Here is a 23,838-nt window from a genome sequence, read left to right on the forward strand (position 1 = left end):
CTGTGCTCCAGTATTCACGGGCTTATTATGCTATCGATGCGAGCTATGATGCCCACAATGGATACTCCCCCAAATTACCCAGCAATACACACTTGCACAGAGGTTTGCAACAAAATTTCTGCTAAGTTTTAGTCAAATAGTGGCCCAGCTCTCGGAAATGGAAAGCAACGTAGTCACGACTATGTTGAGTCACATGCTCAACATCTTCGCACACAGATCGTTAACCTGCAATTTCAAAGGAATGCCCCATGGATCAAATATATTATATATTATAAATATATATTATATTTATTGGTTCAAAACAGGAAACCGCACTGTAAAGAATAAATCGTTTATACTCGTTACTCATCTTACTATTATATTGTTTTTGGAAACACGTATTAGTCCGAAATAAACCGGAAATGTATAGGAAACTGGAAATGGAAGGAAACGTACAGAGGTTAACTTCTTTGAAAACCATACAACATTTGTCAATGGATTAAATTGATTAGTTTTATGATATTTGAATACTCGTAAATTTCAATAGCCAAAACAAAAAAATACATGGTTCATTCACATTTCAAATTTTTCAAAATTACAGCAACAAAAATGCACTCCAAGTGCTAAATTTGCTCAATAGCAAAAAGAGAAAATTAATTTATATAAATTTGTAATTTGTTATTCCATATCGTAATGGACAATCTACAAATGATTGATCAAATCGATGAATTGCTGGTCAAAATTCCCTGGAGGCTCAATCGACGTAAGGCGATTTTCAAATAAAATCGAGTCTTTCCGCATCTCGAATCTCAATTCCTGGTGAGGATTGTCCTTGTTGCCCATCTTAAGGCTGATCTCCTCGAGAATCTTATGCAGTTTCTGGAGGCGATCGTGTATGTTGAATTGGCTCTCCTGCTAGGAAAGGGAAAGACCATCACGGGCATGAATCTTCAATCGGCAGGCTACTCACACTCATCACTTTGGCACAGGACACCACTTCTATTGGTCGACACACGAGGCCACGCTCATTGGAGTTGGCGATGGCAAGCTGATCGATGCCTCCCAAATAGCTCTGCATGAGCCATAAGGGCGCAGAATTATTCCAGCGGCCCTGTTTGTCAACCCTCAGCGAAGCTAGCTGGCATTTCTTTAGCACCTCCGGATCGTTTCTATGGAATACATACAAGCACGATATATGTAATTATGTATACACATACATATTTATGTATATGCAACAGAGGATGACGTACAGATCGCCAAGTGGTTCCTTGTTCGACACGCCACTAACTTCTGCCGAGTAGAGCAGGCGAAAGCTTCCCAGTTTGGCCGAGAACATTCCATACACTTGCTTCCGCTCATCCACTGGGGCATCGGTGTTCGGCAGCGCGCCCGGAGAACCTGGTCGGTCAATATTGTGACGGTTATTAGCGATTATCAACGATGATGCTGATGCTGGGTGCAGCTACTTACGGGTGAAAACGTAATGGCGTGCCTTGAAGGGATAGGTTTTAGCCAAGTATGGAACTGTGTACCGCTCATCGTGATCTTCCCATAATGACCGCACATAGATGCAGCCCTTGAAGCGACAGGCTGCAAAGTTCGTTTGTTTACCGTAAGTCCCATCGCCCATGAATTTCAGCATTGTTCCGCGATTGAGAAAGAAGTCCATCTGTTCGAGCACCTGGCGCGGCTTCGGCAGATGCATCACATGGTGCTGGACCAGGCCGAAGGCGCGTAGAAAGTTTCCATTTCGAGGGATGTACTGACTATAGCCCTTGTTTAGGTCCAGCGGATATTCACTAGGGCTCGGCTGGCGATAGTACAGAATCTGGGGGTTTCCCCTCAAACTCTTCGTATCAGGGTCGTACTCCAACAAATTCTCCAGTTTTAGGTCCACCAGATCCATTTTGTTCGTTTGCGGTTCCGTTTTAAGAAATAAGCTTTATCTTCTCGATATCGAAATTATACTGAAAATAAAGCGTATATCTTGGCTAGAAACAGCTGGCTGTGTGTTGTAGTGCGCTTGTTGTAAGAAAAAATTGTTTGCATCGACGTCTTAATTTTCCCTAAAATTATGCTACGCGAATAGGCTAAGTCTTCTGTTGGGTCCAAGAAAGCTAAGCTTTTAACACGCCATCTACTGGGTGCGCTTCGTCACCGTGGGCTGCCCATATTATTTTGTTTGGCTGACGTTTTAATCGGCCTCCTCCTCCCACTGTCATTTTGACAAATCGAAAAGAAAAAGGGAAGAACGAGGGGATGAGGCCTTGATTTCCGGGAGAAGCAGCTCGCTCTCTCCTCGTGGTATCCGAACAGTACGGACGTACTTATCCAGCTCAAAAAAAAAAAAAATTAATAAAAGGTAAAAATCAAATAAAAGTTCTTGGGAGATCAGCACGATCCGCCGGCCTTTCGGAAGAAAGATCCCATCCACCCAGACGAGAAACCAATCCCCGATCCACGGTGCAGAGGATGGTGCGAATTTTCTGACGATCGCCCCAAAGCGGGCCACCGTAGAGTTGGGAAGCTCCACCCAACGCCCCAACGCCCTCCGCCAACGCGGTCCACCGTAGAGTTGGGAAGCTCCACCTAAAGCCCCAACGCCATCCACCACAGCGAGCCCTTCAGCAGTTCCCGAGCTTCAGCGCCGACAGAGAGCGGCCCCTCAGCCGTTTCCGAGCTTTAGCGCCGGCAGCATCGAGCTCTTCGCCGCCCCAACGCGAGCCGTCGCGACCGAGAGTGGGCCATCCAGCCACCGGGCCAAGAGCCTTAAACAAAAAGTGCCAAGTGATCTTCCTTGCCAGGAATAACCAGACCCGTCCAAGGAAAAAGAGACCCTGACCCGAATTGTTTTTTGTCACCGTGCTTCGCCCTAACCTAAAAGCCAGATCATGACATGTGAAGGTTAAATGTATTAAATAAACCCCAACGGAACGGGCAGAACTCGTATGATCCTCTTGTGGCCCATTGTGCGTTTATTCCCAAAGAACTTATGTGCGCTTGTTAGGCCGTTGACCCCTTTGTGCATATAAAACGAAACCAGCTGCTTGGAGCTTTTTCCGTGCGCCCACACCTTGGTCTATGGATCAAGACCTACCCCAACGAATCTAAATAAACGAATAAATATTGAATAAAGTATAAAATATAGAAGTTAAAGATGGAATAATTTGATTTATGAACTATATATGCTCAAAAAAAAAAGCCCTAAACAAAAAGAAAAAGAAGATCAAGATAATCTGGTGTTAGCCGTGGTCATGCGTGTGCATGTGTGTGTGCTCTCTCTCTAAAACTTACAGGTATTCCCCTCGCCGAAAGATCTTTTGGACGTGGCCGGAACATGAAAGTACGTAAGTGAACAAACTCCCAGTTAACGTTTATAAACTTTTAACATAAAGAGACAAAAGAAAAAACCATACATGAGCCCGGTCGCCCGTAGTCTTTGATTTTTCCCTAAATTATGTTGGAGCTTTTTTTTGTTGTAAAGAGGCCTTAAGCCCACGCAAAGCTCAAGAGCTTTGGAAGCTGTAAGCTTTAGCGCAGATCAGCGGCAGCAGGTGCTTCACACCTATGCGACGGTGATTAGTTACCCTTACTTCTGCATTAATACAAAAATACCGAAAATGAAGAAATCTTAAATTACAAAAGTTCCTACTTAAATATTCATTATTATTGTTATTATTCGTTAAATTATTCCCAGTACCCTACCACCTGTTTTTGAGATCATATATTTTATTCCTATTATTTAAAATTATTATTCCTATAGTTTTAATTCTCTTATTGCCCTAGCTTATACTCACCCCATAACTATCTATCATTTTCCTTCTACCCATGTATTTAGCTTTAGGCACCTATCGATAAAAATAAATATTGTTAAAGATTTGGAAATGAATTGTTAGAAGATTTTTGTTTAGGAGCCATGCAGGGATCGATGAGGGAGAGTGAGGTATGACCCCCGGCGAGAAAAGGGATCATCCATAAGCCATATTTTCTTCGGAATTAGGATGATCAAGGTTGGGAGGGCCATGGCTGTTGCATCCAACACCAGCACAGCTACCCGTCGGTTCGGATATGCAACGCGGAAGCCCACTTCCCTGTCCCCTTAATTCCTTTGTCCCTTCTAATTCCCCCAGCCTCCTCATCCTCCTTCCCCAACCCCCTAACACTAGTCATACGGTCATACGCAGGGTATCGCACGCGAAAAAAAATAATAATAAGATAAGGTATCGACGCGAGCACGTATAGGAAAGGACCAGTATAGGAACCCCCCCATACTACCGATCATACAGCCGGAGCCAGCGCGTGCATTAGTCCTGCCCGATACACCCCCGACCAGCTCGAGTGGCACCGCCACACACAACAATCGTTGTATGTGATATGCTACAGTGTATTGGAAAACGTAATTTTGTCGTAAATAATGCCGGAACGCGTTTACGAACACTAATTTTCTCTCTCTTGGCAGCAAATTAAGCGAAGCTTGAGCAAAGGTTGTACAACTAATAGAAAGATCATAAAACGAAGCGGCAAAAAGTCCGGGCTTAGGCATTCACATATTGCAGTAGGCTTACGGCAGGTATGTACCAATGGCTTGAGGCACCAGTAAAGGTGCGAGGGTATACATCATATACATGTAGGAAACGAAGGAAAGAGAGAGACACGAAGCGGTCGTGTTTTCGTCGTGTCGTCGGGATAGAGCAGTAATCGGCTCTGAGAGAGCCGATAGCAAGAGAGAGAGATTAGTCAGTTGTCAGTTCAGCCACGCATCAGACGTACACGCATATAATTAGTCACAAACATACTTGTAAAACTTGGAGCTGTTATAATTTTAAGTCCAACATACTTATCAAATAAATGTTACTCGTTGCCATCAAGCAACTTAAACTACTACAAATTGGGGGCTCGTCCGAAAATAAGCCCAAGACAACAACATTTGCAAGTGAGATTTGTGCGTGTATTTGGAAATTTTGGCGAACAAGAGGCTAGAGCTACAAGGAGACAAGCGGCACAGAGACGACAATCTGAGCGCGTTCGTTCCAAAGAGAGCAGAAGCGACAAAACGACGGCAGACGGCAGCAAACACAGCAAGAATCAAAACCTTCGTTGTTGTTGTTGTGCATTGCGTCTGAGAGGCTAGAGCTACAAGGAGACAAGCGGCACAGAGACGACAATCTGAGTGCGTTCGTTCCAAAGGAAGCAGAAGCGACAAAACGACGGCAGCAAACAGCAAGAATCAAAGAACATTGATTGTTGTTGTGTTGCACTGCGTCGGACGGAGACTACAACTACAAGAAAAGACAAGCAGCAGTTCATTTTGTAACAGCAGAAGCAGCGACGATTCGGGAAGCGACAACGAGTTATCGGCGAACGGCGAGAGCAAGGCAAGGCAACAAAGAGAGGACGGCAACAGCGACATCGACAGGCAAGCGAGATCTGGATGTGGTGGTGTGTGTGCGTCAAATTTGGAGTCTGGAAAGTTCTGCGCAGAAGCGAGAGTTAACAAGGGTAAACCCATAGTAAGGTGAGCGTTAACAGAGAAGCGATCGTTAACAGTGACGACTTTAAAGGCGTTTTCGAAATCGATGTTAACTGGAAAATTGTTAACAGGCCAGCAGTAATAAGGTTGTTTAAGTTGATTTAATTACATTTTCTTAGATATAAGCTAATATCAATTATTTTGTATTTAAATCGTCACGATGCAAGTTGAAGAGATAATGACACTGAGAGTCGCAGATTTGCGAGAGAAGTTAAGAGAGCTTGCGTTGCAGACGACGGGACGAAAGCGCGATTTGCAAGATAGACTATTAATACATCACGGCTTTCCAGTTGAGGATGAAGAAGAGTCAGAGGATGAGTCCGTAGTAACAGCAGTGGATGATACCGTAGCAGTTCAACCAGGTACGCGACAGGCAGAGTATAAATCTTGGTTTACGCTAAAAGACGTGGAAGGTAGTGTGTCACAATTTTCTGGTTCTAATAACCCCGACATCAATCAATGGATAGAGGAATTAGAAGAATGCGCAGCTACTGTTCAATGGAGTCAATTACAATTATTCATTTATGCCAAGCAGTTGTTAGTTGGTGCAGCAAAATCTTTCGTTCGTAGTTTGCGTGATATTCGTAACTGGAATTCGTTGAAGGCAGCTCTGTTGGATGAGTTTAGTGTTAAACTGTCGTCCGTAGAAGTACATAGAATGTTGCAAAAGCGCCAGCAGAAAAAAGGAGAGTCGTTGCATGAGTTTTTGTATGCGTTAATGGAGATAGCCAAGCCAATTAAACTAGATGATGACAGTTTAATCGAATATTTTGTGGATGGTATACCAGACGCTAGGGCAAGTAAGGCAATGCTGTACCAAGCTAGAAACTTAAAGGAGCTTAAATTTCAGATCGATGTTTACCAGAAAGCTAGAGGCGGATCCAAGCCGATGAGTAAGAATTGGCCGCTGAGTAATAAAAGTGAGAGTTCGGTGAAAGGGTCGATGGCAGAGAATTTTAGGAAATGTTTTAAGTGTGGAGACAAATCGCATTTGAGGAAAGATTGTCCCAAAAATGATTTTTGTTGTTTCAAATGTGGCCAACCAGGACACCGTGCTGCAAGCTGTAATGTCAAGGTCGAAACCAGACAAGAAAAGAGATCGAATACGAACATTATTCGAGATAAGGAAGTCGTCAATAAGCCGTCAGGTATTTTCACTCCATCAGGTTTGGAATTAAAGGATATTAAGTACGCGAATTTGGTATTCCAAGGTTTGATTGATACTGGAGCAGATTTGTGTTTAATTCGCAGGAGGGTATTTTTGAAATTTGGAAATCTTGAACTGATCGGCCAGGAGAAATGTTTAACAGGTATTGGAGATAGTCAAGTTGTAACTTTTGGTAGCTTTTCGATACCAGTGAAAATCGATGAGATTGGAATGGAGGTAGAATTTCATGTCATTCCAGACGAGGATATTGGTTTTGAAGCCATTTTAGGAAGGACTATTCTGGATCATGTGGACATGCAAGTTTCTAAGACAGGAACAAGATTTGTTCGTAGAGTTTGTGGCGAGGATAAAGATAAGAAACTTGATCAGGTAGCATCGTCCTCATGCGTGGAATTGTTTAATGAATATAAAGGCATTTGCATGTCAAGTATTGACGAAGTTGAGAAGGAGTTTTCAATTGATGTTGGTCATCTCAGTGAAGTACATGCTAGAGAGGTTAGGGGTATGGTAGGAAAGTACCAACCTCAGAGAAATGTAGATGCGCCGATAAAAATGAAAATTGTATTAGTGGATGAGATAGCAGTTTTCCAGCATCCGAGACGATTACCGTTGTGTGAACAGGAAATCGTGGACAAGCAAGTGGAAGAGTGGCTGGCTCAGAAGATTATAAAGCCAAGTACATCGGAGTATGCATCACCAGTAGTGTTGGTACCGAAAAAGAACGGTAGCAAGAGACTATGCTGTGATTACCGAAAGCTGAATGAGAAAATGGTTCGCGATAACTTTCCAATGTCACATATGGATACAGTGTTGGAGAAACTGCAGGGTGCAAAGTATTTCACCACGTTGGATTTAACGAATGGTTTTTTCCATGTGCCTGTAGAAGTCGAGTCTCAAAAATATACGTCTTTTGTGACTCAGAATGGTCAGTTCGAATTTTTATATGTACCATTTGGAATTTCAAATTCTCCAGCGGTGTTTACCAGATTTATAATGGCTGTGTTGAGAGATTTGGTAAAGAATAATGAAGCAGCAGTCTATATGGATGACGTTATTATTTGTAGTCAAGATATAGAAGAGGGTTTGTTAAAGTTGAGAAAAGTACTGAAGATAGCGGAAATGAATGGGCTACGTATAAATTGGAGAAAGTGTCAGCTGTTACGACAAAAGGTTAATTTTCTGGGGTATATAATAGAAAAGAACACGATAAGACCAAGTGATGAGAAGACGAGGGCAGTCGAAAAGTTCCCAGTGCCAGTTGATAAAAAAACAGTGCAGCGTTTCATAGGATTGACTTCTTATTTCCGAAAGTTTATTGAGGGTTATGCTGTTATTGCAAAACCATTGACAGATCTGCTGCGGAAGGATGTTAAATTTGAATTTAAGGAGATACATCAGGTTGCGTTTGAACAACTAAAGGTAGCATTGATTAGTAGACCTGTTTTAGAAATGTACAACCCGAAGTTGGAGACAGAAATCCATACTGATGCATCAAAATGGGGGTATGGAGCCGTGTTACTGCAAAAGAGTTTGGAAGACAGCCAATTCCATCCAGTTCAATATATGAGCCGTAGGACTAAGCCATGTGAAGAGAAATATCCTGCTTATGACCTTGAGGTTCTGGCAATTATCGAAGCTTTAGCGAAATGGCGTGTATACGTTTTGGGTATAAAGTTCAAAATTGTCACAGATTGTAATGCATTTACAATGACGATCAAAAAGAAAGACGTTCCTTTGAGAGTAGCACGTTGGGCCATGCACCTACAAGATTTTAATTATGTTATAGAACATCGCTCAGGAACGAAGATGAGGCACGTTGACGCGTTGAGTCGTGTATCTTGTTTTATGGTGACCGAAAGTATAGCTCATCGTTTGAAAGAAGCTCAGCTAACCGACGATTGGGTTAAGGCTGTTAAAAGTATTGTGGAGAACAAGGAATATGAGGATTATTATATTCAGAATCAGATTTTGTTTAAGGATCCGGATAAGGAGCTCATCGTAGTACCAGCTCAGTTGGAAAATGAGATTATATCAATAGCACATAAGCAAGGACATTTTTCAGTTAAAAAGACACAAGATATCATTGAAAAGTCGTATTATATTCCGAAGTTAAAAGACAAAGTATGGCGCGTAATAAATAGTTGTGTCGAGTGTATCATTGTCAATGAAAAGACAGGAAAACGTGAGGGTTATTTGCAACCAATAGACAAGGGTGATAGGCCGTTACAAACGTATCACATTGATCACGTTGGACCAATGGAAATGACTAAAAAACAGTACAATTATATACTGGTTGTCGTTGATGGATTTTCTAAGTTTGTTTGGTTATATTCTACACGTAGTACAGGTGTTGAAGAGGTCGTTAAGTGTTTGGAAATTCAGGGGACTAGTTTTGGTAATCCGAACAGAATAGTGACGGATAGGGGTGCAGCGTTTATGTCCAATTTGTTTCGTGAATATTGTGAGAGAGAGAAAATACAGCATTTAATGATTGCCACAGGCGTTCCACGTGGGAATGGTCAAGTCGAAAGGATGCACAAGATAGTGGTGCCTATGTTGTCGAAATTGTGTCAGGGTAATTCCGGTAGTTGGTATAAGCATCTAGGAAAAGTACAGCAAATGATCAACAGTGTTGAGCCGCGAAGTACCAAGGTAACACCTTTCAAGATATTGACTGGGCTAGACATGCGTATAGGAATGGATCCAAAAATAAAAGAAATATTGGAAGAATCACTTATCGAAGAGTTGAACAAGGACCGCGAAAAAATTAGAAAGGAAGTAGTTGAAAACATTGCACGGTTACAGCAGGAAAACAAGAAGAGTTTTGACTTAAAAAGGAAACTAGATAGACAGTATGAGGTTAATGAGCTAGTAGCTATCAAGCGTACTCAGTATGGTACTGGATTAAAGCTAAAAGGAAAGTATCTAGGGCCGTATAAGGTGGTTAGGGTAAAGAATCATGGAAGGTACGAAGTCGAGAAGATTGGGGATACTGAGGGTCCCTATAAGACCTCTACAGTTTCAGAATATATGAAACCTTGGCTAGACCCATCCGAGGCGAATGGTCCGTCAGGACAGCCGAATGTAGGAAACGAAGGAAAGAGAGAGACACGAAGCGGTCGTGTTTTCGTCGTGTCGTCGGGATAGAGCAGTAATCGGCTCTGAGAGAGCCGATAGCAAGAGAGAGAGATTAGTCAGTTGTCAGTTCAGCCACGCATCAGACGTACACGCATATAATTAGTCACAAACATACTTGTAAAACTTGGAGCTGTTATAAATTTAAGTCCAACATACTTATCAAATAAATGTTACTCGTTGCCATCAAGCAACTTAAACTACTACATACATATGTACATGTAATTTCAATATCACTAAGTTATCTTGACTTGTCCTTGAACAGCAATCAGGAGCTGAATCAGCTATTGAAGGAGTCGGATGGTGCGCTGGTCTGGACACGGAAGGAACTCGCGAAGAGCAGCGAGCATGTAGGTCACCTGGAGGCGGAGCTGCATAAGGGACGGGAGCTCATAAACCAGCAACAGAAGCGCCTAGATGTCTTGGACATCCAACACGCTGGTGTGTAGAAAGATCAGACGATAGGTGATTTGAGGCTTAAGGTACAGAATCTCCTGCAGCTTATTGACCTGCACCACGAGCAAGAGCAAAATTCTCTGAGGCTGCGTACGAGGAACAATGAGCTGGAAACGATGATCAGGTGAGGCCCCACCGAGCTTTGAAAATTTTAGTAACTTTTGCGCCAGAGTTAAGTGCCTGCATACGAGTATTTTCATTGCAAAATCCCCAGTGAGCTGCAGGAGAAGTTGAAGCTCACAGAAATCCAGCTGGACGCCAATGACCAAAGGGAGGAGCAGTTGCACTCGGATCTGGAAATCGTGAAGATGGAGCTGTTCCGGTCCGAGCAGGTCCGTTGTCGATACGTTGTGGACACGAAACGACACGATGTCTGATACGATACGCCGCCTACGGCAATAATCTTACTCGTTGCAGGTGACGAACCAGCTCTGCTCGAAGGAGGAGCATCTAGGCCGCGTTTTTGAAAAACTAAATCGCCAGGAGGAGAAGCTCAGGCGCCTGGAGGAGCTTACAGACGTGAGCTCAAATGACAATGCTCGCCTCTTAAAGTTGCGGGATAGGCAGCACGAGAAGAACATCCAAATGGACTGGGAGATTTCTTAACTAAAAGACACCATGTAGGTACCGGAGCAGTCAGACAGCCCACTATAAGTGGCTTCCTAGAGTTGGTAGGAAAGAAATTGTAATACTATTTCAAACGATTTCAAATTCCGATTTCAGTAAGGAACTGAGAGATTATATTTTCAACAATACACAGCCAGCGGCTGAAGTTCTTGGCTTCCAAGCTGGCGGCTACTCCATGCATCCAGAATATCTGAATTTACAGCCGCAGGCGGAGACGCAGGGAAATTTCGGAATCCACTGTTACATACCTCGAGCCGCTGAACGGTCATTTTGTCCATCAGCACGATTTGAGCAACCATCAGCCACAGCAGCGCCACCAGTAAGCAGACCACCGATAGCGATTCCTGCAGAAATCAGCGTCATATCAATCACATCTCCTTATAGTTTTTCCACCATCGGCTACCAGGACCACTGAGCACTGAGATCACCATTAGCATCACCAGCGTTATCCGCCACCGGAAGCAGACCAGACAATACGAAAAACACTCTGAACACTCATCGGCAAAATTTATTGTGAACTTTTTAGTCAATACTGTAGAATAAATTCGCGTTGTACTTATACTTTTACATTATACTTATTGGCTGAGAATGTGGGCCTGGTAATTGAATAATTGGCAGCTTGAGGGCCGAGTGGCAGTAATTACTGCTTGTTTGATGAATTAATGATACTCCCAAGAATGAATAGCTCTTCGAGAGCCTATGCATACTAAGGTTTTTCAAGGGTTTACTTCTTTTTTTTATGGTATTTGAATTTTCATACATTTCAATAGCCAAAACAAAAAAATACATGGTTCATTCACATTTCAAATTTTTAAAAATTACAGCAACAAAAATTCACTCCAAGTGCTAAATTTGCTCAATAGCAAAAAGAGAAAATTAATTTATATAAATTTGTAATTTGTTATTCCATATCGTAATGGACAATCTACAAATGATTGATAAAATCGATGAATTGCTGGTCGAAATTCCCTGGAGGCTCAATCGACGTAAGGCGATTTTCAAATAAAATCGAGTCTTTCCGCATATTGAATCTCAATTCCTGGTGAGGATTGTCCTTGTTGCCCATCTTAAGGCTGATCTCCTCGAGAATCTTATGCAGTTTCTGGAGGCGATCGTGTATGTTGAATTGGCTCTCCTGCTAGGAAAGGGAAAGACCATCACGGGCATGAATCTTCAATCGGCAGGCTACTCACACTCATCACTTTGGCACAGGACACCACTTCTATTGGTCGACACACGAGGCCACGCTCATTGGAGTTGGCGATGGCAAGCTGATCGATGCCTGCCAAATAGCTCTGCATGAGCCATAAGGGCGCAGAATTATTCCGGCGGCTCACTTTGTCAACCCTCAGCGAAGCCAGCTGGCATTTCTTTAGCACCTCCGGATCGTTTCTATGGAACACATACAAGCACGATATATGTAATTATGTATACACATACATATTTATGTATATGCAACAGAGGATGACGTACAGATCGCCAAGTGGTTCCTTGTTCGACACGCCACTAACTTCTGCCGAGTAGAGCAGGCGAAAGCTTCCCAGTTTGGCCGAGAACATTCCATACACTTGCTTCCGCTCATCCACTGGGGCATCGGTGTTCGGCAGCGCGCCCGGAGAACCTGGTCGGTCAATATTGTGACGGTTATTAGCGATTATCAACGATGATGCTGATGCTGGGTGCAGCTACTTACGGGTGAAAACGTACTGGCGTGCCTTTAAGGTATAGGTTTTAGCCAAGTATGGAACTGTGTACCGCTCATCGTGATCTTCCCATAATGACCGCACATAGATGCAGCCCTTGAAGCGACAGGCTGCAAAGTTCGTTTGTTTACCGTAAGTCCCATCGCCCATGAATTTCAGCATTGTTCCGCGATTGAGAAAGAAGTCCATCTGTTCGAGCACCTGGCGCGGCTTCGGCAGATGCATCACATGGTGCTGGACCAGGCCGAAGGCGCGTAGAAAGTTTCCATTTCGAGGGATGTACTGACTATAGCCCTTGTTTAGGTCCAGCGGATATTCACTAGGGCTCGGCTGGCGATAGTACAGAATCTGGGGGTTTCCCCTCAAACTCTTCGTATCAGGGTCGTACTCCAACAAATTCTCCAGTTTTAGGTCCACCAGATCCATTTTGTTCGTTTGCGGTTCGGTTTTAAGAAATAAGCTTTATCTTCTCGATATCAAAAACAAGCCGCGTCGAAATTATACTGAAAATAAAGCGTGTCTTGGCTAGAAACAGCTGACTGTGTGTATTCTCTTGGCAGCAAATGTTGCGAAGCTTGTACAGCTAATAGCAAAATCATAAAACAAAGCGGCAAAAAGTCCGAGTTTTGGCATTTACATATGCATATAAGTACTACAACTACAAGAAAAGACAAGCAGCAGTTCATTTTGTAACAGCAGAAGCAGCGACGATTCGGGAAGCGACAACGAGTTATCGGCGAACGGCGAGAGCAAGGCAAGGCAACAAAGAGAGGACGGCAACAGCGACATCGACAGGCAAGCGAGATCTGGATGTGGTGGTGTGTGTGCGTCAAATTTGGAGTCTGGAAAGTTCTGCGCAGAAGCGAGAGTTAACAAGGGTAAACCCATAGTAAGGTGAGCGTTAACAGAGAAGCGATCGTTAACAGTGACGACTTTAAAGGCGTTTTCGAAATCGATGTTAACTGGAAAATTGTTAACAGGCCAGCAGTAATAAGGTTGTTTAAGTTGATTTAATTACATTTTCTTAGATATAAGCTAATATCAATTATTTTGTATTTAAATCGTCACGATGCAAGTTGAAGAGATAATGACACTGAGAGTCGCAGATTTGCGAGAGAAGTTAAGAGAGCTTGCGTTGCAGACGACGGGACGAAAGCGCGATTTGCAAGATAGACTATTAATACATCACGGCTTTCCAGTTGAGGATGAAGAAGAGTCAGAGGATGAGTCCGTAGTAACAGCAGTGGATGATACCGTAGCAGTTCAACCAGGTACGCGACAGGCAGAGTATAAATCTTGGTTTACGCTAAAAGACGTGGAAGGTAGTGTGTCACAATTTTCTGGTTCTAATAACCCCGACATCAATCAATGGATAGAGGAATTAGAAGAATGCGCAGCTACTGTTCAATGGAGTCAATTACAATTATTCATTTATGCCAAGCAGTTGTTAGTTGGTGCAGCAAAATCTTTCGTTCGTAGTTTGCGTGATATTCGTAACTGGAATTCGTTGAAGGCAGCTCTGTTGGATGAGTTTAGTGTTAAACTGTCGTCCGTAGAAGTACATAGAATGTTGCAAAAGCGCCAGCAGAAAAAAGGAGAGTCGTTGCATGAGTTTTTGTATGCGTTAATGGAGATAGCCAAGCCAATTAAACTAGATGATGACAGTTTAATCGAATATTTTGTGGATGGTATACCAGACGCTAGGGCAAGTAAGGCAATGCTGTACCAAGCTAGAAACTTAAAGGAGCTTAAATTTCAGATCGATGTTTACCAGAAAGCTAGAGGCGGATCCAAGCCGATGAGTAAGAATTGGCCGCTGAGTAATAAAAGTGAGAGTTCGGTGAAAGGGTCGATGGCAGAGAATTTTAGGAAATGTTTTAAGTGTGGGGACAAATCGCATTTGAGGAAAGATTGTCCCAAAAATGATTTTTGTTGTTTCAAATGTGGCCAACCAGGACACCGTGCTGCAAGCTGTAATGTCAAGGTCGAAACCAGACAAGAAAAGAGATCGAATACGAACATTATTCGAGATAAGGAAGTCGTCAATAAGCCGTCAGGTATTTTCACTCCATCAGGTTTGGAATTAAAGGATATTAAGTACGCGAATTTGGTATTCCAAGGTTTGATTGATACTGGAGCAGATTTGTGTTTAATTCGCAGGAGGGTATTTTTGAAATTTGGAAATCTTGAACTGATCGGCCAGGAGAAATGTTTAACAGGTATTGGAGATAGTCAAGTTGTAACTTTTGGTAGCTTTTCGATACCAGTGAAAATCGATGAGATTGGAATGGAGGTAGAATTTCATGTCATTCCAGACGAGGATATTGGTTTTGAAGCCATTTTAGGAAGGACTATTCTGGATCATGTGGACATGCAAGTTTCTAAGACAGGAACAAGATTTGTTCGTAGAGTTTGTGGCGAGGATAAAGATAAGAAACTTGATCAGGTAGCATCGTCCTCATGCGTGGAATTGTTTAATGAATATAAAGGCATTTGCATGTCAAGTATTGACGAAGTTGAGAAGGAGTTTTCAATTGATGTTGGTCATCTCAGTGAAGTACATGCTAGAGAGGTTAGGGGTATGGTAGGAAAGTACCAACCTCAGAGAAATGTAGATGCGCCGATAAAAATGAAAATTGTATTAGTGGATGAGATAGCAGTTTTCCAGCATCCGAGACGATTACCGTTGTGTGAACAGGAAATCGTGGACAAGCAAGTGGAAGAGTGGCTGGCTCAGAAGATTATAAAGCCAAGTACATCGGAGTATGCATCACCAGTAGTGTTGGTACCGAAAAAGAACGGTAGCAAGAGACTATGCTGTGATTACCGAAAGCTGAATGAGAAAATGGTTCGCGATAACTTTCCAATGTCACATATGGATACAGTGTTGGAGAAACTGCAGGGTGCAAAGTATTTCACCACGTTGGATTTAACGAATGGTTTTTTCCATGTGCCTGTAGAAGTCGAGTCTCAAAAATATACGTCTTTTGTGACTCAGAATGGTCAGTTCGAATTTTTATATGTACCATTTGGAATTTCAAATTCTCCAGCGGTGTTTACCAGATTTATAATGGCTGTGTTGAGAGATTTGGTAAAGAATAATGAAGCAGCAGTCTATATGGATGACGTTATTATTTGTAGTCAAGATATAGAAGAGGGTTTGTTAAAGTTGAGAAAAGTACTGAAGATAGCGGAAATGAATGGGCTACGTATAAATTGGAGAAAGTGTCAGCTGTTACGACAAAAGGTTAATTTTCTGGGGTATATAATAGAAAAGAACACGATAAGACCAAGTGATGAGAAGACGAGGGCAGTCGAAAAGTTCCCAGTGCCAGTTGATAAAAAAACAGTGCAGCGTTTCATAGGATTGACTTCTTATTTCCGAAAGTTTATTGAGGGTTATGCTGTTATTGCAAAACCATTGACAGATCTGCTGCGGAAGGATGTTAAATTTGAATTTAAGGAGATACATCAGGTTGCGTTTGAACAACTAAAGGTAGCATTGATTAGTAGACCTGTTTTAGAAATGTACAACCCGAAGTTGGAGACAGAAATCCATACTGATGCATCAAAATGGGGGTATGGAGCCGTGTTACTGCAAAAGAGTTTGGAAGACAGCCAATTCCATCCAGTTCAATATATGAGCCGTAGGACTAAGCCATGTGAAGAGAAATATCCTGCTTATGACCTTGAGGTTCTGGCAATTATCGAAGCTTTAGCGAAATGGCGTGTATACGTTTTGGGTATAAAGTTCAAAATTGTCACAGATTGTAATGCATTTACAATGACGATCAAAAAGAAAGACGTTCCTTTGAGAGTAGCACGTTGGGCCATGCACCTACAAGATTTTAATTATGTTATAGAACATCGCTCAGGAACGAAGATGAGGCACGTTGACGCGTTGAGTCGTGTATCTTGTTTTATGGTGACCGAAAGTATAGCTCATCGTTTGAAAGAAGCTCAGCTAACCGACGATTGGGTTAAGGCTGTTAAAAGTATTGTGGAGAACAAGGAATATGAGGATTATTATATTCAGAATCAGATTTTGTTTAAGGATCCGGATAAGGAGCTCATCGTAGTACCAGCTCAGTTGGAAAATGAGATTATATCAATAGCACATAAGCAAGGACATTTTTCAGTTAAAAAGACACAAGATATCATTGAAAAGTCGTATTATATTCCGAAGTTAAAAGACAAAGTATGGCGCGTAATAAATAGTTGTGTCGAGTGTATCATTGTCAATGAAAAGACAGGAAAACGTGAGGGTTATTTGCAACCAATAGACAAGGGTGATAGGCCGTTACAAACGTATCACATTGATCACGTTGGACCAATGGAAATGACTAAAAAACAGTACAATTATATACTGGTTGTCGTTGATGGATTTTCTAAGTTTGTTTGGTTATATTCTACACGTAGTACAGGTGTTGAAGAGGTCGTTAAGTGTTTGGAAATTCAGGGGACTAGTTTTGGTAATCCGAACAGAATAGTGACGGATAGGGGTGCAGCGTTTATGTCCAATTTGTTTCGTGAATATTGTGAGAGAGAGAAAATACAGCATTTAATGATTGCCACAGGCGTTCCACGTGGGAATGGTCAAGTCGAAAGGATGCACAAGATAGTGGTGCCTATGTTGTCGAAATTGTGTCAGGGTAATTCCGGTAGTTGGTATAAGCATCTAGGAAAAGTACAGCAAATGATCAACAGTGTTGAGCCGCGAAGTACCAAGGTAACACCTTTCAAGATATTGACTGGGCTAGACATGCGTATAGGAATGGATCCAAAAATAAAAGAAATATTGGAAGAATCACTTATCGAAGAGTTGAACAAGGACCGCGAAAAAATTAGAAAGGAAGTAGTTGAAAACATTGCACGGTTACAGCAGGAAAACAAGAAGAGTTTTGACTTAAAAAGGAAACTAGATAGACAGTATGAGGTTAATGAGCTAGTAGCTATCAAGCGTACTCAGTATGGTACTGGATTAAAGCTAAAAGGAAAGTATCTAGGGCCGTATAAGGTGGTTAGGGTAAAGAATCATGGAAGGTACGAAGTCGAGAAGATTGGGGATACTGAGGGTCCCTATAAGACCTCTACAGTTTCAGAATATATGAAACCTTGGCTAGACCCATCCGAGGCGAATGGTCCGTCAGGACAGCCGAATGTAGGAAACGAAGGAAAGAGAGAGACACGAAGCGGTCGTGTTTTCGTCGTGTCGTCGGGATAGAGCAGTAATCGGCTCTGAGAGAGCCGATAGCAAGAGAGAGAGATTAGTCAGTTGTCAGTTCAGCCACGCATCAGACGTACACGCATATAATTAGTCACAAACATACTTGTAAAACTTGGAGCTGTTATAAATTTAAGTCCAACATACTTATCAAATAAATGTTACTCGTTGCCATCAAGCAACTTAAACTACTACATACATATGTACATGTAATTTCAATATCACTAAGTTATCTTGACTTGTCCTTGAACAGCAATCAGGAGCTGAATCAGCTATTGAAGGAGTCGGATGGTGCGCTGGTCTGGACACGGAAGGAACTCGCGAAGAGCAGCGAGCATGTAGGTCACCTGGAGGCGGAGCTGCATAAGGGACGGGAGCTCATAAACCAGCAACAGAAGCGCCTAGATGTCTTGGACATCCAACACGCTGGTGTGTAGAAAGATCAGACGATAGGTGATTTGAGGCTTAAGGTACAGAATCTCCTGCAGCTTATTGACCTGCACCACGAGCAAGAGCAAAATTCTCTGAGGCTGCGTACGAGGAACAATGAGCTGGAAACGATGATCAGGTGAGGCCCCACCGAGCTTTGAAAATTTTAGTAACTTTTGCGCCAGAGTTAAGTGCCTGCATACGAGTATTTTCATTGCAAAATCCCCAGTGAGCTGCAGGAGAAGTTGAAGCTCACAGAAATCCAGCTGGACGCCAATGACCAAAGGGAGGAGCAGTTGCACTCGGATCTGGAAATCGTGAAGATGGAGCTGTTCCGGTCCGAGCAGGTCCGTTGTCGATACGTTGTGGACACGAAACGACACGATGTCTGATACGATACGCCGCCTACGGCAATAATCTTACTCGTTGCAGGTGACGAACCAGCTCTGCTCGAAGGAGGAGCATCTAGGCCGCGTTTTTGAAAAACTAAATCGCCAGGAGGAGAAGCTCAGGCGCCTGGAGGAGCTTACAGACGTGAGCTCAAATGACAATGCTCGCCTCTTAAAGTTGCGGGATAGGCAGCACGAGAAGAACATCCAAATGGACTGGGAGATTTCTTAACTAAAAGACACCATGTAGGTACCGGAGCAGTCAGACAGCCCACTATAAGTGGCTTCCTAGAGTTGGTAGGAAAGAAATTGTAATACTATTTCAAACGATTTCAAATTCCGATTTCAGTAAGGAACTGAGAGATTATATTTTCAACAATACACAGCCAGCGGCTGAAGTTCTTGGCTTCCAAGCTGGCGGCTACTCCATGCATCCAGAATATCTGAATTTACAGCCGCAGGCGGAGACGCAGGGAAATTTCGGAATCCACTGTTACATACCTCGAGCCGCTGAACGGTCATTTTGTCCATCAGCACGATTTGAGCAACCATCAGCCACAGCAGCGCCACCAGTAAGCAGACCACCGATAGCGATTCCTGCAGAAATCAGCGTCATATCAATCACATCTCCTTATAGTTTTTCCACCATCGGCTACCAGGACCACTGAGCACTGAGATCACCATTAGCATCACCAGCGTTATCCGCCACCGGAAGCAGACCAGACAATACGAAAAACACTCTGAACACTCATCGGCAAAATTTATTGTGAACTTTTTAGTCAATACTGTAGAATAAATTCGCGTTGTACTTATACTTTTACATTATACTTATTGGCTGAGAATGTGGGCCTGGTAATTGAATAATTGGCAGCTTGAGGGCCGAGTGGCAGTAATTACTGCTTGTTTGATGAATTAATGATACTCCCAAGAATGAATAGCTCTTCGAGAGCCTATGCATACTAAGGTTTTTCAAGGGTTTACTTCTTTTTTTTATGGTATTTGAATTTTCATACATTTCAATAGCCAAAACAAAAAAATACATGGTTCATTCACATTTCAAATTTTTAAAAATTACAGCAACAAAAATTCACTCCAAGTGCTAAATTTGCTCAATAGCAAAAAGAGAAAATTAATTTATATAAATTTGTAATTTGTTATTCCATATCGTAATGGACAATCTACAAATGATTGATAAAATCGATGAATTGCTGGTCGAAATTCCCTGGAGGCTCAATCGACGTAAGGCGATTTTCAAATAAAATCGAGTCTTTCCGCATATTGAATCTCAATTCCTGGTGAGGATTGTCCTTGTTGCCCATCTTAAGGCTGATCTCCTCGAGAATCTTATGCAGTTTCTGGAGGCGATCGTGTATGTTGAATTGGCTCTCCTGCTAGGAAAGGGAAAGACCATCACGGGCATGAATCTTCAATCGGCAGGCTACTCACACTCATCACTTTGGCACAGGACACCACTTCTATTGGTCGACACACGAGGCCACGCTCATTGGAGTTGGCGATGGCAAGCTGATCGATGCCTGCCAAATAGCTCTGCATGAGCCATAAGGGCGCAGAATTATTCCGGCGGCTCACTTTGTCAACCCTCAGCGAAGCCAGCTGGCATTTCTTTAGCACCTCCGGATCGTTTCTATGGAACACATACAAGCACGATATATGTAATTATGTATACACATACATATTTATGTATATGCAACAGAGGATGACGTACAGATCGCCAAGTGGTTCCTTGTTCGACACGCCACTAACTTCTGCCGAGTAGAGCAGGCGAAAGCTTCCCAGTTTGGCCGAGAACATTCCATACACTTGCTTCCGCTCATCCACTGGGGCATCGGTGTTCGGCAGCGCGCCCGGAGAACCTGGTCGGTCAATATTGTGACGGTTATTAGCGATTATCAACGATGATGCTGATGCTGGGTGCAGCTACTTACGGGTGAAAACGTACTGGCGTGCCTTTAAGGTATAGGTTTTAGCCAAGTATGGAACTGTGTACCGCTCATCGTGATCTTCCCATAATGACCGCACATAGATGCAGCCCTTGAAGCGACAGGCTGCAAAGTTCGTTTGTTTACCGTAAGTCCCATCGCCCATGAATTTCAGCATTGTTCCGCGATTGAGAAAGAAGTCCATCTGTTCGAGCACCTGGCGCGGCTTCGGCAGATGCATCACATGGTGCTGGACCAGGCCGAAGGCGCGTAGAAAGTTTCCATTTCGAGGGATGTACTGACTATAGCCCTTGTTTAGGTCCAGCGGATATTCACTAGGGCTCGGCTGGCGATAGTACAGAATCTGGGGGTTTCCCTCAAACTCTTCGTATCAGGGTCGTACTCCAACAAATTCTCCAGTTTTAGGTCCACCAGATCCATTTTGTTCGTTTGCGGTTCGGTTTTAAGAAATAAGCTTTATCTTCTCGATATCAAAAACAAGCCGCGTCGAAATTATACTGAAAATAAAGCGTGTCTTGGCTAGAAACAGCTGACTGTGTGTATTCTCTTGGCAGCAAATGTTGCGAAGCTTGTACAGCTAATAGCAAAATCATAAAACAAAGCGGCAAAAAGTCCGAGTTTTGGCATTTACATATGCATATAAGTACTACAACTACAAGAAAAGACAAGCAGCAGTTCATTTTGTAACAGCAGAAGCAGCGACGATTCGGGAAGCGACAACGAGTTATCGGCGAACGGCGAGAGCAAGGCAAGGCAACAAAGAGAGGACGGCAACAGCGACATCGACAGGCAAGCGAGATCTGGATGTGGTGGTGTGTGTGCGTCAAATTTGGAGTCTGGAAAGTTCTGCGCAGAAGCGAGAGTTAACAAGGGTAAACCCATAGTAAGGTGAGCGTTAACAGAGAAGCGATCGTTAACAGTGACGACTTTAAAGGCGTTTTCGAAATCGATGTTAACTGGAAAATTGTTAACAGGCCAGCAGTAATAAGGTTGTTTAAGTTGATTTAATTACATTTTCTTAGATATAAGCTAATATCAATTATTTTGTATTTAAATCGTCACGATGCAAGTTGAAGAGATAATGACACTGAGAGTCGCAGATTTGCGAGAGAAGTTAAGAGAGCTTGCGTTGCAGACGACGGGACGAAAGCGCGATTTGCAAGATAGACTATTAATACATCACGGCTTTCCAGTTGAGGATGAAGAAGAGTCAGAGGATGAGTCCGTAGTAACAGCAGTGGATGATACCGTAGCAGTTCAACCAGGTACGCGACAGGCAGAGTATAAATCTTGGTTTACGCTAAAAGACGTGGAAGGTAGTGTGTCACAATTTTCTGGTTCTAATAACCCCGACATCAATCAATGGATAGAGGAATTAGAAGAATGCGCAGCTACTGTTCAATGGAGTCAATTACAATTATTCATTTATGCCAAGCAGTTGTTAGTTGGTGCAGCAAAATCTTTCGTTCGTAGTTTGCGTGATATTCGTAACTGGAATTCGTTGAAGGCAGCTCTGTTGGATGAGTTTAGTGTTAAACTGTCGTCCGTAGAAGTACATAGAATGTTGCAAAAGCGCCAGCAGAAAAAAGGAGAGTCGTTGCATGAGTTTTTGTATGCGTTAATGGAGATAGCCAAGCCAATTAAACTAGATGATGACAGTTTAATCGAATATTTTGTGGATGGTATACCAGACGCTAGGGCAAGTAAGGCAATGCTGTACCAAGCTAGAAACTTAAAGGAGCTTAAATTTCAGATCGATGTTTACCAGAAAGCTAGAGGCGGATCCAAGCCGATGAGTAAGAATTGGCCGCTGAGTAATAAAAGTGAGAGTTCGGTGAAAGGGTCGATGGCAGAGAATTTTAGGAAATGTTTTAAGTGTGGGGACAAATCGCATTTGAGGAAAGATTGTCCCAAAAATGATTTTTGTTGTTTCAAATGTGGCCAACCAGGACACCGTGCTGCAAGCTGTAATGTCAAGGTCGAAACCAGACAAGAAAAGAGATCGAATACGAACATTATTCGAGATAAGGAAGTCGTCAATAAGCCGTCAGGTATTTTCACTCCATCAGGTTTGGAATTAAAGGATATTAAGTACGCGAATTTGGTATTCCAAGGTTTGATTGATACTGGAGCAGATTTGTGTTTAATTCGCAGGAGGGTATTTTTGAAATTTGGAAATCTTGAACTGATCGGCCAGGAGAAATGTTTAACAGGTATTGGAGATAGTCAAGTTGTAACTTTTGGTAGCTTTTCGATACCAGTGAAAATCGATGAGATTGGAATGGAGGTAGAATTTCATGTCATTCCAGACGAGGATATTGGTTTTGAAGCCATTTTAGGAAGGACTATTCTGGATCATGTGGACATGCAAGTTTCTAAGACAGGAACAAGATTTGTTCGTAGAGTTTGTGGCGAGGATAAAGATAAGAAACTTGATCAGGTAGCATCGTCCTCATGCGTGGAATTGTTTAATGAATATAAAGGCATTTGCATGTCAAGTATTGACGAAGTTGAGAAGGAGTTTTCAATTGATGTTGGTCATCTCAGTGAAGTACATGCTAGAGAGGTTAGGGGTATGGTAGGAAAGTACCAACCTCAGAGAAATGTAGATGCGCCGATAAAAATGAAAATTGTATTAGTGGATGAGATAGCAGTTTTCCAGCATCCGAGACGATTACCGTTGTGTGAACAGGAAATCGTGGACAAGCAAGTGGAAGAGTGGCTGGCTCAGAAGATTATAAAGCCAAGTACATCGGAGTATGCATCACCAGTAGTGTTGGTACCGAAAAAGAACGGTAGCAAGAGACTATGCTGTGATTACCGAAAGCTGAATGAGAAAATGGTTCGCGATAACTTTCCAATGTCACATATGGATACAGTGTTGGAGAAACTGCAGGGTGCAAAGTATTTCACCACGTTGGATTTAACGAATGGTTTTTTCCATGTGCCTGTAGAAGTCGAGTCTCAAAAATATACGTCTTTTGTGACTCAGAATGGTCAGTTCGAATTTTTATATGTACCATTTGGAATTTCAAATTCTCCAGCGGTGTTTACCAGATTTATAATGGCTGTGTTGAGAGATTTGGTAAAGAATAATGAAGCAGCAGTCTATATGGATGACGTTATTATTTGTAGTCAAGATATAGAAGAGGGTTTGTTAAAGTTGAGAAAAGTACTGAAGATAGCGGAAATGAATGGGCTACGTATAAATTGGAGAAAGTGTCAGCTGTTACGACA

The 23,838-nt window shown here is 42.6% G+C and overlaps 5 protein-coding genes across 7 annotated transcripts; 2 read left to right on the forward strand and 3 right to left on the reverse strand.

Moving 5' to 3' along the window:
• Window positions 1-681: 681 nt before the first annotated feature.
• Window positions 682-1,895, reverse strand: LOC108152259. Its single transcript, XM_033389387.1, has 4 exons — window positions 1,450-1,895; window positions 1,230-1,377; window positions 950-1,148; window positions 682-894 (listed from the first exon to the last, which is right to left on the reverse strand). Exons 1-4 carry the CDS (start codon window positions 1,883-1,885, stop codon window positions 682-684), a joined length of 996 nt encoding a protein of 331 aa, XP_033245278.1. The 5' UTR covers window positions 1,886-1,895.
• An 8,182-nt stretch (window positions 1,896-10,077) lies between these two features.
• On the forward strand, window positions 10,078-11,456 carry LOC117194985 (golgin subfamily A member 6-like protein 10). Of its 2 annotated transcripts, XM_033399467.1 has the most exons (6): window positions 10,078-10,253; window positions 10,313-10,392; window positions 10,483-10,600; window positions 10,686-10,888; window positions 10,992-11,214; window positions 11,280-11,456. In XM_033399467.1, the coding sequence occupies exons 1-4, from the start codon at window positions 10,230-10,232 to the stop codon at window positions 10,872-10,874; spliced, it is 411 nt and encodes a 136-aa protein (XP_033255358.1). In that variant the 5' UTR covers window positions 10,078-10,229; the 3' UTR covers window positions 10,875-10,888; window positions 10,992-11,214; window positions 11,280-11,456. The 2 variants fall into 2 exon arrangements, 1 of the variants encoding a protein (XP_033255358.1); XR_004474952.1 differs by lacking the exons at window positions 10,078-10,253; window positions 10,313-10,392; window positions 10,483-10,600; window positions 10,686-10,888 and adding an exon at window positions 10,915-10,939.
• An 80-nt stretch (window positions 11,457-11,536) lies between these two features.
• LOC117194971 lies at window positions 11,537-13,229 on the reverse strand. Of its 2 annotated transcripts, none has more exons than XM_033399447.1 (4): window positions 12,589-13,229; window positions 12,369-12,516; window positions 12,089-12,287; window positions 11,537-12,033 (listed from the first exon to the last, which is right to left on the reverse strand). In XM_033399447.1, exons 1-4 carry the CDS (start codon window positions 13,022-13,024, stop codon window positions 11,821-11,823), a joined length of 996 nt encoding a protein of 331 aa, XP_033255338.1. In that variant the 5' UTR covers window positions 13,025-13,229; the 3' UTR covers window positions 11,537-11,820. The 2 variants fall into 2 exon arrangements, with proteins under 2 accessions (XP_033255338.1, XP_033255346.1); XM_033399455.1 differs by having other exon boundaries at window positions 11,537-12,030; window positions 12,589-13,219.
• Window positions 13,230-18,075: 4,846 nt separating this feature from the next.
• Window positions 18,076-19,454, forward strand: LOC117195060 (golgin subfamily A member 6-like protein 10). Its single transcript, XM_033399725.1, has 6 exons — window positions 18,076-18,251; window positions 18,311-18,390; window positions 18,481-18,598; window positions 18,684-18,886; window positions 18,990-19,212; window positions 19,278-19,454. The coding sequence occupies exons 1-4, from the start codon at window positions 18,228-18,230 to the stop codon at window positions 18,870-18,872; spliced, it is 411 nt and encodes a 136-aa protein (XP_033255616.1). The 5' UTR covers window positions 18,076-18,227; the 3' UTR covers window positions 18,873-18,886; window positions 18,990-19,212; window positions 19,278-19,454.
• An 80-nt stretch (window positions 19,455-19,534) lies between these two features.
• Window positions 19,535-20,951, reverse strand: LOC117195058. Its single transcript, XM_033399713.1, has 4 exons — window positions 20,587-20,951; window positions 20,367-20,514; window positions 20,087-20,285; window positions 19,535-20,031 (listed from the first exon to the last, which is right to left on the reverse strand). Exons 1-4 carry the CDS (start codon window positions 20,819-20,821, stop codon window positions 19,819-19,821), a joined length of 795 nt encoding a protein of 264 aa, XP_033255604.1. The 5' UTR covers window positions 20,822-20,951; the 3' UTR covers window positions 19,535-19,818.
• Between the last annotated feature and the right edge of the window lie 2,887 nt (window positions 20,952-23,838).

The sequence above is a fragment of the Drosophila miranda genome, chromosome XL (genome assembly GCF_003369915.1).
Source record: "Drosophila miranda strain MSH22 chromosome XL, D.miranda_PacBio2.1, whole genome shotgun sequence".
NCBI lineage: Eukaryota > Metazoa > Arthropoda > Insecta > Diptera > Drosophilidae > Drosophila > Drosophila miranda.